At 44.6% G+C, this 16,185-nt stretch overlaps 1 protein-coding gene across 1 annotated transcript in view; it reads left to right on the top strand.

Moving 5' to 3' along the window:
* VIPR1 (vasoactive intestinal peptide receptor 1) overlaps positions 1-16,185 on the top strand; it is a 69,370-nt gene that overhangs the window by 42,957 nt on the left and 10,228 nt on the right. Inside the window, exons 4-8 of the mRNA XM_087948378.1 lie at positions 6,211-6,317; positions 8,832-8,932; positions 10,108-10,240; positions 12,874-13,027; positions 14,868-14,928. Of these exons, the coding sequence (XP_087804504.1) occupies positions 6,211-6,317; positions 8,832-8,932; positions 10,108-10,240; positions 12,874-13,027; positions 14,868-14,928 (556 nt within the window). The remainder of the gene's footprint in view (positions 1-6,210; positions 6,318-8,831; positions 8,933-10,107; positions 10,241-12,873; positions 13,028-14,867; positions 14,929-16,185) is intronic.

The following is a 16,185-nucleotide window of genomic DNA, read 5'->3' as shown; positions in this document are numbered from 1 at the left end:
GGCCGTAAAGTCTTTACAAGAAAGTGGAATTAGCGTATTTGATCTGATTCCTATCTTCTTTACCCTGCCAGCCCTAAATTGGAAAGAGATTTATTTGTTTGGGGTTTTTTGCTCATGGATTTATTCCAACGGCAAGCCAAGATAAAGATCGTGGTTAAATCTTTAGGATGCTTGAAACAATAAGCTGATAATTTAGACCGCACACTTTGTGCCCTCACCGCAAACTCTTTATGCCATGATATCCATCGCGGGCAACCAATCTTGACTGGCATAATCATCCCAGAACAAATTGTTGTCGTTGGTGTGGAAATAGGATACCATTTGGTGGTGTGACGGCTGAAATTACCGGTGGCATCCTGGCGACTTTCAGAAAAAGCTATGAATATCATACATCTTAAAGACTGTCAAAAGAGCAGGCTTTTCATTAGCAGGCAGGCAGCTGTTTGGTCGAAAGGGCTAAGTTTTCTTCACACTGAGAGCCAATGATTAAATTATCCCTAGATAGGAAAAGGAAGATGGACGATGGAAGAGAATACTGGCTTGAATTGTGAGGTCCTGGGTGCTCTCTGATCTGGGTGGTTTTCTTGCAGTCGTTTCATGACCCAACTAGGGCACATCATCAGTGCTTGGGGGCGGGGAGGAAGAGGAAGAAGAAGAGGAAGAGGAGGACTGTAGGGTCCTTGGAGCCCTCTGAAGTTGGTTGTTTACTTGCAGACATTTCATGACCCAACTAGGGAACATCATCAGTGCTAGAAGAGAAGAAGAGGGGGAGAGGAGGAGGAGGAGGACTGTAGGGTCCTTGGGGGTCTCTGAAGTTGGTTGTTTACTTGCAGACATTTCATGACCCAACTAGGGAACATCATCAGTGCTAGAAGAGAAGAAGAGGGGGAGAGGAGGAGGAGGAGGACTGTAGGGTCCTTGGGGGTCTCTGAAGTTGGTTGTTTATTTGCAAACGTTTCATGACCCAACTAGGTAACATCATCCGTGCTAGGAGGGGTGGGGAAGGGATATGAGGAGGAGGACTGTAGCGCCCTTGGTGGTCTCTGAACTTGGTTGTTTTCCTGCAGACATTTCATAGCCCAACTAAGTAATCTCATCAGTGGTAGAAGAGAGTGGGGTTGTGGGGAGGAGGAGTGGGGAAAGAGGAAGAGAGGGAGGAGTACTGTAGGGTCCTTGGTGGTCTCTTAGCTTAACTGTTTTCCTGCAGACATTTCATAGCCCAACTAGGTAACCTCATCAGTGCTAGAAGGGAGCAGGCGTTCTAGCATCCTCAGTGCTTATATTCTTACCTGGTTGGGTTATGTAATGTTTGCAGGAAAGTAACCAAGCTCAGAGAGCGGAAAGGAGTCCGCATTTTCTTACTTACCTTCTTTCTTCTGAGTACAGGAAGTCCTCGATTTGCAACTGGTTGGTTAGTGGCTGTTCGAAGTTGTACTGATTCCCCCTCCCCAAAATAAATAACCCTACATATAACCCAGATCTGAAGTTCTGACATCCGGGCATTTCCACCCCTGGTCGTGTGACTACGTTTTGCGTGCTCAGTAACTGGCCTGCATTACAGCCATTGACAATTATGGTCACACAATTGCAATTCATGATATTTTTGCTGGAAACCTGTTCCTGATAAATAAATAAATCCACATTTGAAGGTACAGTACTGAGAAGAAGAAGAAAGAACTTAGGATTGTTTTTCACACTTGTGACCGTTGCAACATTCTCATGGTCACTTGATCAAAATTTGAACCCTTGGCAACTGTCTCGTATTTATGACGGTCATAGTGTCCTGGAGTCACGTAATCCCCTTTTGTGTCTTGAGAAGCAAAATCAACAGGATCCACATAGCAACCGTCTTATTAACAACTGCAGGGATTCATTTAACAACTGCGGCAATAAAATGGGACAAAACTCACTGAATGGCTGCCTTGCTTAGTCGTGGAAATTAGGGGCTCAATTGTGGTTGTAAGTCGAGGATTATCGGGTTCATATACATACATATATGCAGCCTACATCAAGGCAAAATGGGTTCATTTAAGGAACATCATATATAGCTTTACAATGGCTTCATTCTTTTTATGACCACCATGCTCACTTAATGACCAGTGCAAAAAAAAAAGGTTGTAAAATCAGCTGTAAGCACAACAACCATCATGACTCATGCCCAAAATTGTGGGCTCAATTACCGTTGTAAGTCGAGGACTGCCTGGAGCAGAATAGTTAGGGCAATAAAACGTTACTCGGCGGTGCCATGAAATGCAATTTTTGTGTAGCACACCAGCGTGTTTTGCAGCTGCCATCTCCTGCCCTGTGTAGAACTATCGCCATAGGCATTCTTGTTTTTTATTCCATCCCAGATCAACAGTTTCTCCTTTTTTTCCCCTTCCTGGCCTCGAAATGTTATTTTGCTATCTCTATTTCTGTGTTGAGTGACAAACCAGGAAATGCCTCAATCCCTAATGCAAACACACATGGATCATTGTGTCCTCCGAATGCACCATCCCGCCCCAGAATTAATCATGGTGGTCCCCACAAGACAGTAACAAATCTAAATATTTCTTTTATGCTTTCCAGTTTTGAGCGTTTTGCATTTTGATTCTGAGGTCTTTGGGTGTTTTGGCTCACATTTTCTTGTGGGGAGGGGAGCGAATCAAGCTGAATAATAGAATAGAATAGGATTCTTTTATTGGCCAAGTGTGATTGGACACACAAGGAATTTGTCTTTGGTGCAAATGCTCTCAGTGTATATAAAGGGAAAAAAATACATTCATCAATAATCATAAAATACAACACTTGGTGATAGTCATAGGTTACTAATAAACAATCGAATCATATTAGGAAACAAATAAAACAATATAAATTGTAAAGATACAAGCCACATGGTTATAATCATAAGTGGGAAGAGGGAGGTACTAGGAAGTGTTATTATAATCTAGCAGTCGAGGAATAATAGTAATACAGTCTTAGTAAATAAGTTGACAGTGTTTTGGGAATTAAGTTGTTTAGCAGAATGATGGAATCCAGGAAAAACTCTCCTTGTGTCTAGTTGTTCTGGTGTGCAGTGCTCTGTATAGCGTCGTTTTGAGGGAAGGAGTTGAAACAGTTTATGTCCAGGATGTGAGGGGTCTGTAAATACTTTCACAGCCCTCTTTTTGATTCCTGCAGTATACAGGTCCTCGATTAAAAGCAGGTGGGTAGCCATTGTTTTTTCTGCAGTCCTAATTACCCTTTGAAGTCTGTGTCTGTCTTGTTGGGTTGCAGAACCAAACCAGACAGTTATAGAGGTGCAGATGATAGACTCAATAATTCCTCTGTAGAACTGGATCAGCAGCTCCTTGGGCACTTTGAGCTTTCTGAGTTGGCGCAGAAAAGAACATTCTTTGTTGTGCTTTTTTGATGACGTTTCTGATGTTAGGTGTCCATTTTAGGTCATGAGATATAGTAGAACCTAGAAATTTGAAGGTCTCTACTGTTGGTACTGTATTGTCCAGTATTGTAAGAGGTGGTAGTATGGGAGGGTTTCTTCTAAAGTCTACCACCATTTCTACGGTTTTGAGCATGTTCAGTTCCGGATTGTTCCGGTGACACCACGAGGCTAGTTGTTCAACCTCCTGTCTGTATGCAGATTAAATAAAGAATTTAATGCAGAGCACATCCAAATAAAATTAATTATGAATGAAGGCAGATAGATATACACTTTTCCAGAATAATGTTGCAGGATCCAATCTGAGACCAGAGGTTTTGTCTTTTCCAAGCTTTTGGGCTCTGCTGGAGCCCATCTGTTTTAGAATATCTGTTATTATGGGCTATTCTGTCCTTCATATTTAAATGGTGCCTGGTTGTGAATGGCATTTTGGTTGTTGATTGGGGTATTGATGGCTAGCTATTAAGGCTGTTGTTTCCTTGTGCTGCCAAGCCCTAAGTACCTTATAAGCCAGCAAACCAGCACTCCTGTTGACTGACAAGGGGCTCGTTTCCCAGGCTTCAATTATTTCCCTGGCTGTTTTTGTACCTATTCTGCCAACAATCTTAATAGCCGTGAAAGTGAATGTATGTCGTTCATTTGATTCACCAACAGCTGGTGACTTGGCAGCATAAGGAAACAACAGCCAACAACTTAGTAGCTGGCCATCAGATAACAGATAATTAGAGTTGGAAGGGACCTTGTAGGTCATCTAGTCCAACCCACTGCCCAAGCAGAAGACCCTACACTATTTCTGACAGATCTCTTCTTGAAAGCTTCCAAGGATGAAGCTCCCACAACTTCCGAAGGCAACTTCTGTTCCATGGGTTGATGGTTCTTCCTGTCAGAAAATTCATCCTTATTTCTAGGTTAAATCACTCCTTGTTCAGTTTCCATTCATTATTCCTTGTGTGGCCTACAGGCGGTTTGGAAAATAGCTTGACCCCTTCCTCCCTGTGAAAGCCCCTCAAATATTGGAAGACCGCTATCATGTCTCCCCTGGTCCTTCTCTTCACTAGACCAGCCAAGCCCAGTTCCTGCAACCGTTTGTTGTATGTTTTAGCCTCCAGTCCCCTAAATCATCCTGGTTGCTCTTCTCTGCACTTTTTCTAGAGTCTCAACATCCTTTTTTATAGTGTGGTGACCAAAACTGGATGTAGTACTCTTAGTGTGGCCTTACTAAGGCTTTATAGAGTGGTATTAGTACCTTACCTGATCTCAATTGTATCCTTCTGTTAATGCAACTTAGGGTTGCATTGGCTTTTTTGGCTGCTGCTGCACACGGCTGGCTCATATGTAGCTGGTTGTCCACTAAGACTCCAAGATCCCTCTCAATGGCCGTTGCAGAATCCTTATGATCACAGGATCAAAATTCCGGCACTTAGCAACCGACTCATATTTATGACAGTTGCAGTGTCCCGGTGTGTGTGCGTGTGCGTGTGTGTGTCACACAATCCCTTTTGTGACCGTCTGACAAGCAGTCAGTGGGGATTCACTTAGCAACCGTGTGACTAATGTTACAACTGCAGGGATTCCCTTAACAAACTCTGGCAAGAAGGGTTGTAACGTGGAGCAAAATTCACTCAGCAAATGTTTCGCTTAATCATGGAAATTTTGAGCTCAGTTGTGGTCACAAACCGACTACTTGTCTAAAAGTGTCTAAATATGGAACTTCCTGAAATGTAAAAAAAGAAAGAAAAAGATTGCAGATTGAAGTTGCAAATCTCTCTATTTTTTTTATCAATTTAATCAAATTTTCATACCACCCACCTTGATATCTGAGTGACTCTTGAGTGCTTTACAGGCTTAAAAAAATATGCAAAATCTTTGCAAAGTTGGACTTTACAATGTGGAGACAGAGTCCTAGTCTAGTCCTTTTCAGTGGGACGGGTAGTCCTTGACTTACAACCATTGATTTAGTGACTGTTCAAAGTTGCAATGGCACTGAAAAAGAGTGACTTACGAGAGTTTTCCACACCTATGACCATTGCAGCATCTCCATGATCACGTGATCAAAATTTCGATGCTTGGCAACAACCGATTCATATTTATGACGGTCACAGTTGTGTGATCCCCTTTTGACAAGCAAGGTCAACAGGGAAGTAAGATTCACTTAACAACCGTGTTACTAACTTAACAACTGCAGTGTGTCAGGATTCCAGCAATCACCCTTGTTAAATCATGATTCTCGAACCAAACTTCAAAAAACTCCAAAGGATTCCTTAGAGGCGACACACTGGCCCTGCCCTGGATGAAGCCAACTCTGGCCTACGTCATTTACAGTCCCCTGTGACCCCGTTTCCCCCCTATCCCCCTGGGTGTGTCATAAATCACATTCTCCAATTGAGCACGTTCACAGGCTGAGTGCCATCAATCACGTTCTCCAATTAAATATATTTGCGGGCAAAAGCTCTGGTATTTTAGTTACAATCTTTTAAAGATAAAGAGTTGGCATGTACTTCCGCTTTCAAACTGCTGCACTGCTCTTCCAGGTTTCCTTCCTTCCACCACCAACCCCTTTGTTTTTTGAATGGCAACTACTAAAACAGTCATAGGAATGTTTTATGAGTTGACACAGTGATTCACTTGCTAACTTTTGCAAGAGCGACCGTAAAATCCGACAAAACTCACTTAACTGTCTTGCTTTAACAATACAAGTTGTGGTCATAAGTCAAGGACTGCCTGTGGTAACTGACACTATAAATCTAGGCGGGGTGGGCACATTTCATGATCTTCCTCTGTTGCCCATCTAGGTAACGTCAGCAGGAACTGCACCAGGGATGGCTGGTCAGATATTTATCCTGCCCCGTATCCAGTGGCTTGTGGGTATGACCCCAACATGACAATCAGTGAGGAACAGGTCAGTAGAAGGGGAATCGAGTCGGGTAGGAGGGGTGAGGGGTGGAAAGGAAAGGAAAGAAAGAGAGAGAAAGAAAAAGAAAAATTGGGAGCGGGGGGAGGGAAGGAAGGATGGAAAGGAATAAAGAAAGGGAGAAAAGGAAGGAAGAGAGAAGGAAGGAAAGAAAGAGAGAGAAGAAAGAGAAAGGGAGGGAGGGAGAGAGGAAGGAAAAGAGGAAGGAAGGAAGAAAAGGAAGGAAGGAGAAGATAAATGGAAGGAAGAGAGGGAAGGAGGGAAGAAGATGAGGAAAGAAAGAATAGAGGGAGGGGGAAGAGGAGGAGGAAGGAAAGAAGGGAAAGGAAGAGAGATAAATGGGAAAGAAAAAGAAGAGAGGGAAGGGAAGAAGGAGAGAAAAGAGAAAAGAAGACCAAGTTGACTAAAAGGGCTTTATCTAGTTGTGTCCCAGTTTTTTTATTATTACAAATATCTCAAAACGGCAAACATATCAAAAAAAATGTCCTCCTCCTATTTTCCCCATAACAACAACCCTGTGAGGTGGGTTGGACTGAGAGAAAGAGCAACTTGTCCAAAGTCACCCAGCCGGCTTCCATGCCTAAAGGCGGGAGTAGAACTCACCGTCTCCTGGTGATTGGCTCAAAGTCACCCAGCCAGCTTCCATGCCTAAAGGCGGGACTAGAACTCACCATCTCCTGGTGATTGGCTCAAAGTCACCCAGCCGGCTTCCATGCCTAAAGGAGGGACTAGAACTCACCGTCTCCTGGTGATTGGCTCAAAGTCACCCAGCCGGCTTCCATGCCTAAAGGCGGGACTAGAACTCACTGTCTCCTGGTGATTGGCTCAAAGTCACCCAGCCGGCTTCCATGCCTAAAGGCGGGACTAGAACTCACCGTCTCCTGGTGATTGGCTCAAAGTCACCCAGCCGGCTTCCATGCCTAAAGGCGGGATTAGAACTCACTGTCTCCTGGTGATTGGCTCAAAGTCACCCAGCTGGCTTTATGGCAGAGTCAGCACTTGAACTCACAGCTTCCTGTTTTTCAACCTGCTGGCTTAACCACTGGACCAAACTGTTTCTCTTGTGTATTTGAAGGATGGAAGCATGATTGCTCCAAGCAGGGCATAGCTGGGATCCCTGCAGGACAGTTGTGTTGCCGTTCTTGGGGTTGGGATTATATCACTGAAATCTACTCTACGTAAGGCCCAGCCTGTGGGTAGTACTCAGCTTACAACAGGCCTAATATCAAGCGAGTTGCTCCCAATTTTACCACCTTTTCTGCCGTGGTTGTAAAACGAATCATTGCAGTTCTTAAATGAATCAGTCGTGAAGCGAATCCGTCTTTTCCCCATTGACTTTGCTTGTCAGAAAGTGGATGGAAAATTTTTGATGCAACGGTCGTAAGTGCGAGGACCGATCGTTTTCAGCACCGTTTTAAGTTTGAGTGGTCGGTAAAGGGATTATTGTAAGTCAAGGACTCCGTAGAGCCGTCTGGGCAAAAGATTTGCACTTAATGGCTTCTCGGTTCATTTAATTAGGCAATTAACCCTCAACTTACAAAGATTCATTTACTGACCGTTCAAGATTACAGCGGCCCTGAAAAAAGAGACTTACGACCGCTCACATGATCAAAATTCTGACGCTTGGCAGCCAACCCACATTTATGACAGTTGCAGTGTTCCAGGGATCACGGGATTCCCCTTTTGCGACCTTCTGACGAGTGAAGTCCATGGGGGGGGATCCAGATTCACTTAAGGACTGTGTTAACTCACTTAACAACTGTAGTGGTTCACTTAACAATGGTGGCAAAGATAGTGCATAGAATGGGGCAAAACTCCCTTTAGAAATGTCTCAGTTAATGTTCTGACCCAAACCTGTAAACAGCAAAACCTTTAAATTTTTCTTTTCAAATCCCGTTCCTTCCCGGTTAAAAGGCTGTTTCAAACGAATTGTCTCTGATAAGAATGAGCCTTGCCAAGGTGGTGCAAGGCTGCCAAGAACACTAGATAAAGTTACTAAGAAGTATTTCAAACACAAAGAGTCTCCAAACACCAACCATGATACTCCGAACGTCCACAAGGCTTGAGTGCAAAAACTTCTTTGCTTCCTGCAAAGGACTCCGGTTTCTCAGCTGGCTTTTATCTCTTAAAGGAGGGGCCATCCCCTTGCAGTCTTACTCCCGAGTCGCCTGTGCTGCTGCAGCTGCTGTTTCCTTCCAATAGCCCTGTGGGCACGCGCACTGGGCACAGGCTCCTCGGGGGACTCTTCATCACTGCTGCCAGCCTCCACAATCTCCAAAGGCAACGCTCCACTCCCTGATGATCCTGGTCCCATCCCTGTATCACATGCAGGTCTCCGAGACCTCAGCCATCCACACCTGCTGCCAGCGAGCCACAACAGTTATCAATAGAAATTTTGGGCTCAGTTGTGGTCGTAACTCAAGGACCACCTGGATTTGTCAAACCAGATAAAAGTGTTGACCGCTTTGTTGTGCTTCTCTCTCTCTCTCTCTTTCTCCGCAGAGTGCCGTCTTCTACGGCACAGTGAAAACTGGATACACAATCGGGCACAGTTTGTCTCTCATTGCTCTGATAGTGGCCATGATGATTCTCTGCGTCTTCAGGTAATGGGGAATCACCTGGCCCCCGGGGGGGAGGGGCACAGAGGTTGGGTTTCTTCACCCCCAAGTACAGGTAGTCCTCAACTTATGACCACGAAATTGAGACCCCAATTTCCACGGCTAAGCAAGAGGTTAAGTCTTAAGTTTTTGGTTTCTTTACCCCATGTTACAAACTTTCTGGCCACTGTTGCTCAGTGAATCCGTGCACGGTTGTTAAGTGAACTCCCCCAGCGACTTCGCTCATCAGTAGGTCGCCAAAGGGGAATCAACGTGACCTTTGGGACACCAGCAACGGTTGTAAATTGGAACCTATTGCCAGGCATCCGAATTCGATCAGGAATGCTGCAATGGCCGCAGGTGTGAAAAAGGGCCATCACATCACTTTTTCCAGGGCTTTTGGATCTTTTGTCACTAAATGAATGGTTGAAAGTCGAGGACTGTTTCTCAACCATTACAACTTGAAGATATGTGGACTTTTTTAGCTTCTTTCTCTCTTCCTTCTTCTACTTCTTCTCCCTCTTCTTCTGATTCTTCTTTTTCCTTTTCCTTCTCCTTTACCCTTTTCTTCTCCTTCTTCTTCTCCATCTCCTCCTTTCTTTTCTTCCTCTTCTCCCCTTTTCTTTCTCCTTCACCTCCTCTCTCCTCCTCCTCCTTTCTTCCTCTTCTTCACCTCCTTTTTCTTCTCCTTCTTCTTCTCCATCTCCTCCTCCTTTCTGTTCTTCCTCTTCCTCTTCTCCTCCCCTTCTTTTCCTTCTCCTTCGCCTCCTCCAACTCCTCCTCCTCTTTCTTCCTCTTCTTCACCTCCTTTTTCTTCTCCTTCTCCATCTCCTCCTCCTCCTTTCTGTTCTTCCTCTTCCTCTTCTCCTCCCCTTCTTTTCCTTCTCCTTCGCCTCCTCTAACTCCTCCTCCTCCTCCTCCTCTATCTCCTTCTCCTTCTCCTCCTCCTCCTCCTCTATCTCCTTCTTCTCCACCTCCTCTTCCTCCACTAAAATCCAGTCCTCCTACTAACTAGGGTGATTCTGGGAGTTCTGACTCGTTGTCCAGCAAGCCAAGCAGAAAAGCTTCATGTTGCACGTTCAGTTCTGACTCTCAACTTCCTTAAGCGTCCACCAGAGATGGTCAAAAGCGCCTTCAGATATGAAGAGGGCCCATCATCCTGTCCTCTTTCTCCTTTGCAGGAAGTTGCACTGTACCCGGAATTATATCCACATGCATCTGTTTTTGTCCTTCATCCTTCGTGCCGTGGCCGTCTTCGTCAAAGACTTCATTCTGTTCGAAAGCAGAGAATCAGAGTACTGCTCCATAAGCTCGGTCAGTCTCGTCCATTGTCCACTCTGTCCGGTGTCCTCCTACCTTTGAACGTCGGTTCGCCACCCCCCAGTCATTTAACTAACGGCAGTCCTTGACTTATGACCGCAATTCAGCCCAAAACCTCCATTGCTAAGTGAAACTTTTGTTAAGCGGGTCTTGGCCCATTTTATGACCTTTCTTGACAACGGTTGTTAAGTGAATTGCCGCAGCTGTTAAGTTGTTAAGCGAATCAAAGCTTCCCCCATTGACTTGGCAGATCAGGAGGTTGCAAAAGGGACCCCTGGACGCTGCGACCGTCATAAATATGAGTCAGTTGCCAAGCCTCTTGACTTTTGATCGTGTGACCCTGGGGACACTGCAATGGTTGTAAGTGTGAAAACTGGTCATTGTCAAGATTCCGGCAGTTCCCCCCACATTTAAATCATGAGTCTCGAGCCAAACTTCCAAAACTTAAAAAGGATTTATTGGGAGTTAAACTCTCCGGCACTGCCTGGGTGTAGCCGACTCTGAGACATATAATCTATTGTCACCCTTGACCCTGGTTTTCCCCCACCCCTGGGTGTATCATAATTCATATGCTCCAATGGGACACATCCCTAGCCAAGAGTCATCCATCATGCTCTCCAGTTAGAATTTTGCACGGCAGAAACTTCCGTCACCTGGAAACTATCTTTGAAAACATTGATGGAATGCAGTTTCGGTTTTGCAAGCTGCTGCACTGCTCCCCCTTCTCTTTCTGTTGGCAACTCTAAAAAAGCCCATAGAAATATTTTATGAGTTGACAGTCGTAAGTTCACTTTTTCAGTGTTGTTGTAATTTTGAAAGGTCACTAAAGGAACTGTTGTAAGTCGAGGACTACCTGTATTGTGGTTGCATCATTTCTTTTCCTCCTTTCCTGAAATGTATAAATACGAGCATATCCTTTGGTCTGGAGGAGCCCCTACCATCATTTTTTAAAGGGGACAGGCAGTCAACCCTAGAACGGTCGTAAGCGTGAAAAACGTTCATAAGTCAGTGCCTTCGTAACTTTGAATGTTACGATGAACTGTTGTAAGTCAAGGACTCCACCCTCAAGTTTAGTTTGTAATTTCAAATGGTCACTAAATGAATATTTGACCGCAGATCAAACAGGGCCTCGCCTTTTCAAATAACTAAAACTCTTCTTTTTTTAATTGCCTAGTTAAATTTGTCGGTTGCAATCTTTGTGTAAAAACACATCCGGAGTGTAAAAACCAAGCAGGATATTGCTAATATAAGCCAGCCGGCACAAGCTAATAAATTCCAACCATAGGTGGAAAAAATAATAACAACAGTATACATAATATTGCGTAATGTTTTTTCCCCCCAAACAGTTGGCTTCTTAGCATGTGTTGGAGCAGGTTTGAGTCGTGAAGAGAGAGGAAATATATATATATATATATATACTTCAATTTCGCCAAGTCATTTTTACAATGTGTAAATATGAAGAGGTCTTTTGGGTTCGTCGTTCTTACAGAGGACAGAAGGATTATACAGAGAAACACTATAAAAAAGACAAACAGCCTTAATAACCGGTTGTATCCTTTCTGATTTATGGCTGTTTCTTTCCAAGCGACAATGACTTGAACTTCCTGAACTCATTTTCCTCCTCCTATTTTCCACACAAGACAATCCTGTGAGGTTGGTTGGAGAGAGGGAGAGAGGAGGAAGGAGGGGGAGAGAGAGAGAGAGAGAGAATGGCCCAAAGTTACCTAGCTGGTTTTGTAGCTAAGCAGAACTAGAATTCCCAGTCTCCTAGTGATTGGCCCAAAGTCTCCCAGGCGGCTTTCATGCTAAGTTGGGACTAGAACTCTCTCTCTCCTAGTGACTGGCCCAAAGTCACCCAGATGGCTTTCATGGCTAAGGCAGCACTAGAACTCACTCTCTCCTAGTGACTGGCCCAAAGCCACCCAGATGGCTTTCATAGTTAAGTGGTACTAGAACTCTCTCTCTCCTAGTGACTGGCCCAAAGTCACCCAGATGGCTTTCATGGCTAAGGCAGCACTAGAACTCACTTTCTCCTATTGGTTGACACAAAGTCACCCAGATGGCTTTCATGCTAAGGTGGTACTAGAACTCACTTTCTCCTATTGGTTGACACAAAGTCACCCAGATGGCTTTCATGCTAAGGTGGGACTAGAACTCACTGTCTCCTAGTGATTGGCCCAAAGCCACCCAGATGGCTTTCATAGTTAAGTGGTACTAGAACTCTCTCTCTCCTAGTGACTGGCCCAAAGCCACCCAGCTGCCTTTGGTGCCTTCACTTTATTGGGTGCCTCTCTGACTTCAAACGGCCACTAAAGGAATGGCTATTAGTCCAGCCAAGCATATGAAATTTGATCAGGTGCCATGGGGATGCTGCAGCAGTCATAAACATGAAAAACAGTCCTAAAATCACTTTTCTTCGTGCCGTTGTAACTGCAAACAGCCACTAAATAAACTGTCATAAGTCGAGGACGGTGTAGGAGCCAACAGAGAAAATGTGTCTCCCATCAAAGGGTTGTTTTGGAGCCCCATGCATTGTTGGGAAAGTGTGTCTAGACAACAAACAAATAGCAAACTCACCTTTGCAACTTGAATCCTTAATCCAAATTGGTTTGTTTCCCGTTTTCCAGGTGGGTTGCAAAGCTGCAATGGTGTTTTTCCAGTACTGCATCATGGCTAATTTCTTCTGGCTTCTGGTTGAGGGCTTGTACCTTCACACCCTCCTGGTCATCTCCTTCTTTTCGGAGAAGAAATACTTCTGGTGGTACATTGTCATAGGCTGGGGTCAGTCATTTTTGTTTCCCTACCCAGATGCCTTCCATGCATTGCTGTTAGTTTATTTGACTTTAATATTTTTACGAATAGCTCAAGGCGGCGAACGTGCATTAAGACCCCTTTCTCCTTCCAGTTTTTCCCATAACGACAACAACCCTGTGAGGTAGATGGGGCTGGGAGGGAGGGACTGGCCCAAAATTACCCAGCTGGCTTTTGTGCCTAAGTCAGGGGTAGAACTTGCTGTCTCCTTGTGTTTGGTCCAAAATCACCCAGTCGGCTTTCATGGCTAAGGTAGGACTAGAACTCCCTGTCTCCTGGTTTCTAGCCTTCAAGTCTTAACTACTAGAACAATGATTGGTCTGGATTTGATTGTCCTAGAGCTGGCTTTTGTGCCTAAGGTGTTGCTAGAACTCACCGTCTCCTGGCGATTGGCCCAAAGTCACGCAGCTGACTTTCATGCATAAAGCAGGACTAGAACTCACAGTTTCCGGATGATTGGCCCAAAGTCACCCATCTAGCTTTCACACCGAAGGTGATACTAGAATTCACAGTCTCCTGGCGATTGGCCCAAAGCCACCCAAGTGGTTTTCATGCCTAAAGCGGGACTAGAACTCACCGCCTCCTGGTGATTGGCTCAAAGTTGCCCAGATGTTTTCATGACTAAGGCAGGACTATAACTCACGGTCTCCCGGTTTGTAGCCCGATGCCTTAACCACTAAACCAGCCTGGCTTTGTTTATTATGATAATCTTTCGTTTATTTAAATGGCTGCTGTTAGATTTAGACATTTTTTTCCCATTCCTAACACAACTGACCAATGCTTGACCAGTGATGAAGGAGCCGTGGTCTCCAGGAAGGAGAAAGCTGAGCTTGGAGACTGTGTCCTCATTATACGTTAACACTTTTACGAGGAAGCCGCAAAGTTAGAATCGTGATCCTGCTGTAATTCAAGTTTGCGAATGGCACTTTTCATTCCCCAAAATTAGTCAGGGCAGTTTTCCCTTTTAATAAACAGGAGCATTGAATTATGTCTGAATTCATCTCAGTACAGCTAGTCCTCAACTTATGATCACAACTTAGACCAAAATTTCCATTCCTAAGCGAGGCAGTTGATTAAGTGAGTTTTGCCCCATTTAACAATCTTTCTGGCCAACCGTTGTTAATCTGGAAACTCAAATTTAATCAGAGCCACTTTGCATTAAAATCGAGCAGTAATTAAAAAAAAACCTTAAACCCCGCCAGGATCCTAGATCAGCCAGTCATAAGTCACTGTTTTTAGTGTTGTTGTAACTTCAAATGGTCACTAAATGAACCATCACAAGTTGAGGACTACCTGTAAGTATGTAATGAAGATCCTTCTCTCCTCCTCTCCTTCCTTCCTCCTCCTCTTTTCTTCTTTCTTTCTTTCCTTATTTCTTTTCCTTTCCCTCCATTTCCCCCCCTCCTCCTCTTTTCTTTCTTTCTTCCTTCTTTCTTTCTTTTTCTTCTTTCCTTTCCCTCCCCTTTCCCTCCTCTTCTCTTCTTTTTTTTCCTTTCCTTCCCTTCCCCTCTTCTTTTCTTTCCTTCCTTCTCTTTCCTTTCCCTTCCCCCCCTTTCCTTTCCTTTTTCCACTTATTTTATTAAATTGATATGCCTCCTTTCTCACTATTTAATATCCCTGGGCAATGTCCTAAGGAGCTCGCCTTCCCTTTTAATAATAATAATTCAAGCTGGTGTGCAGCAAGCAAAACAATCTCCTGGTGCTAATTCGGCACACCCGATGGTGCCCGTTCTGTATCGTTCTGTCTTATGCCCCGTTTTGAGGGTGTGCCGTTACAAAAAGCGACAAGTCCTCCATTCTCTGTTGCCAGGTGCGCCGATGCTGTTCATCTTGGCCTGGACCGTCACGAGGATACACTATGACAACAAGGGGTAAGCATGCACCTCCATCCCGCTTTTATCCAGCTGAAAGAGCGTGCCGCGCTTTCCAAAAGGCAATTGGGTTAGTCCTCGACTTACGGCGGTCCTTGAGCCTACAACCACGGATGGAAGTTAGTGGTGCACAGACCTCTCAAGTTGTGCGGTCTTTGGGGTGTGGGGTTAGATCTTTAAAGATCTGTGGAGTTCAATTCAAGCCCGGACCTTTCCGTGATTCACTGGAGAAGAGAGAGAGAAAAAATTGCATGCAGTTATTGCAGCCAGTCCTTGACTTACGACCGATTCCTAAGTGACTGTTCAAAGTTATAACCTGCTTCCTCAGGCTACTTATGATCCAGATTCAAAGTCCTGATGCCCCTTGCGACCACATGATATCCTTCCTTTCCTTTGCTTTGCTTTGCTTTCCTTCCTTCCGCCTCCCCTCACTCCTTTCCTCTCTTCTTCCTTCTTTCCTTCTTTCTTCCTTCCTTCTTTCTTTTCTCTGTCTTCCTTTCCTTCCTTCCTTCTGCCTCCCTTCCTTCCCTCTTCTTCCTTCTTTCCTTCTTCCTCTCCTTTCCTTCCTTCTGCCTCCCCTCCTTCCCTCTCTCCTTCCTTCCTTCCTTCCTTATTTCCTTCTTTCTTCCTTTCTTCTTTCATTTCTGTCTTCCTTTCCTTCCTTCCACCTCCCCTCCCTCCCTCTTCTTCCTTCTTTCTTCCTTCCTTCTTTCTTTTCTCTGTCTTCCTTTCCTTTCATTCATTCTGCCTCTCCTCTCTCCCTCCCTTTCTCCTTCCTTCTTTCCTTCTTCCTTCCTTCTTTCTTTTCCTTTGCTTTGCTTTCCTTCCTTCCGCCTCCCCTTACTCCTTTCCTCTCTTCTTCCTTCTTTCTTCCTTCCTTCTTTCTTTTCTCTGTCTTCTTTTCCTTTTCTTCCTTCTGCCTCCCCTCACTCCCTCCTTCCTTTCTTCCATCTTCCTTCCTTCCTTTTTGTTTTCCTTCTTTTCTTCCTTCTTTATTTTCTCTGTCTTCCTTCCTTCCATCCACCCATCATTCTTCCTTTTCTTTTTTCTGTCCTCCTTCCTTATTTATCTTTCTTCCTTTACATCTTTCTTCTTCCTTCCTTCCTTGTTTATCTTCTTTCTTTCTCTACTTCTCCTTCCCTCTTTCCTCCTCCTCCTTTCTTCTCCTTTCCCTTCCTTCCTTCCCTCCCACCCTCTCTGTCTTCCTCTTTCTTTTACTTCTCCTTCCTTCTGTTATAAAAATAATTCATAAAACAG

The sequence above is a fragment of the Notechis scutatus genome, chromosome Z (genome assembly GCF_049901735.1).
Source record: "Notechis scutatus isolate UNSWTSFEM ecotype Mainland chromosome Z, rNotScu1.2, whole genome shotgun sequence".
NCBI classification, from domain to species: domain Eukaryota; kingdom Metazoa; phylum Chordata; class Lepidosauria; order Squamata; family Elapidae; genus Notechis; species Notechis scutatus.
This window is presented reverse-complemented; position numbering and strand designations above follow the sequence as displayed.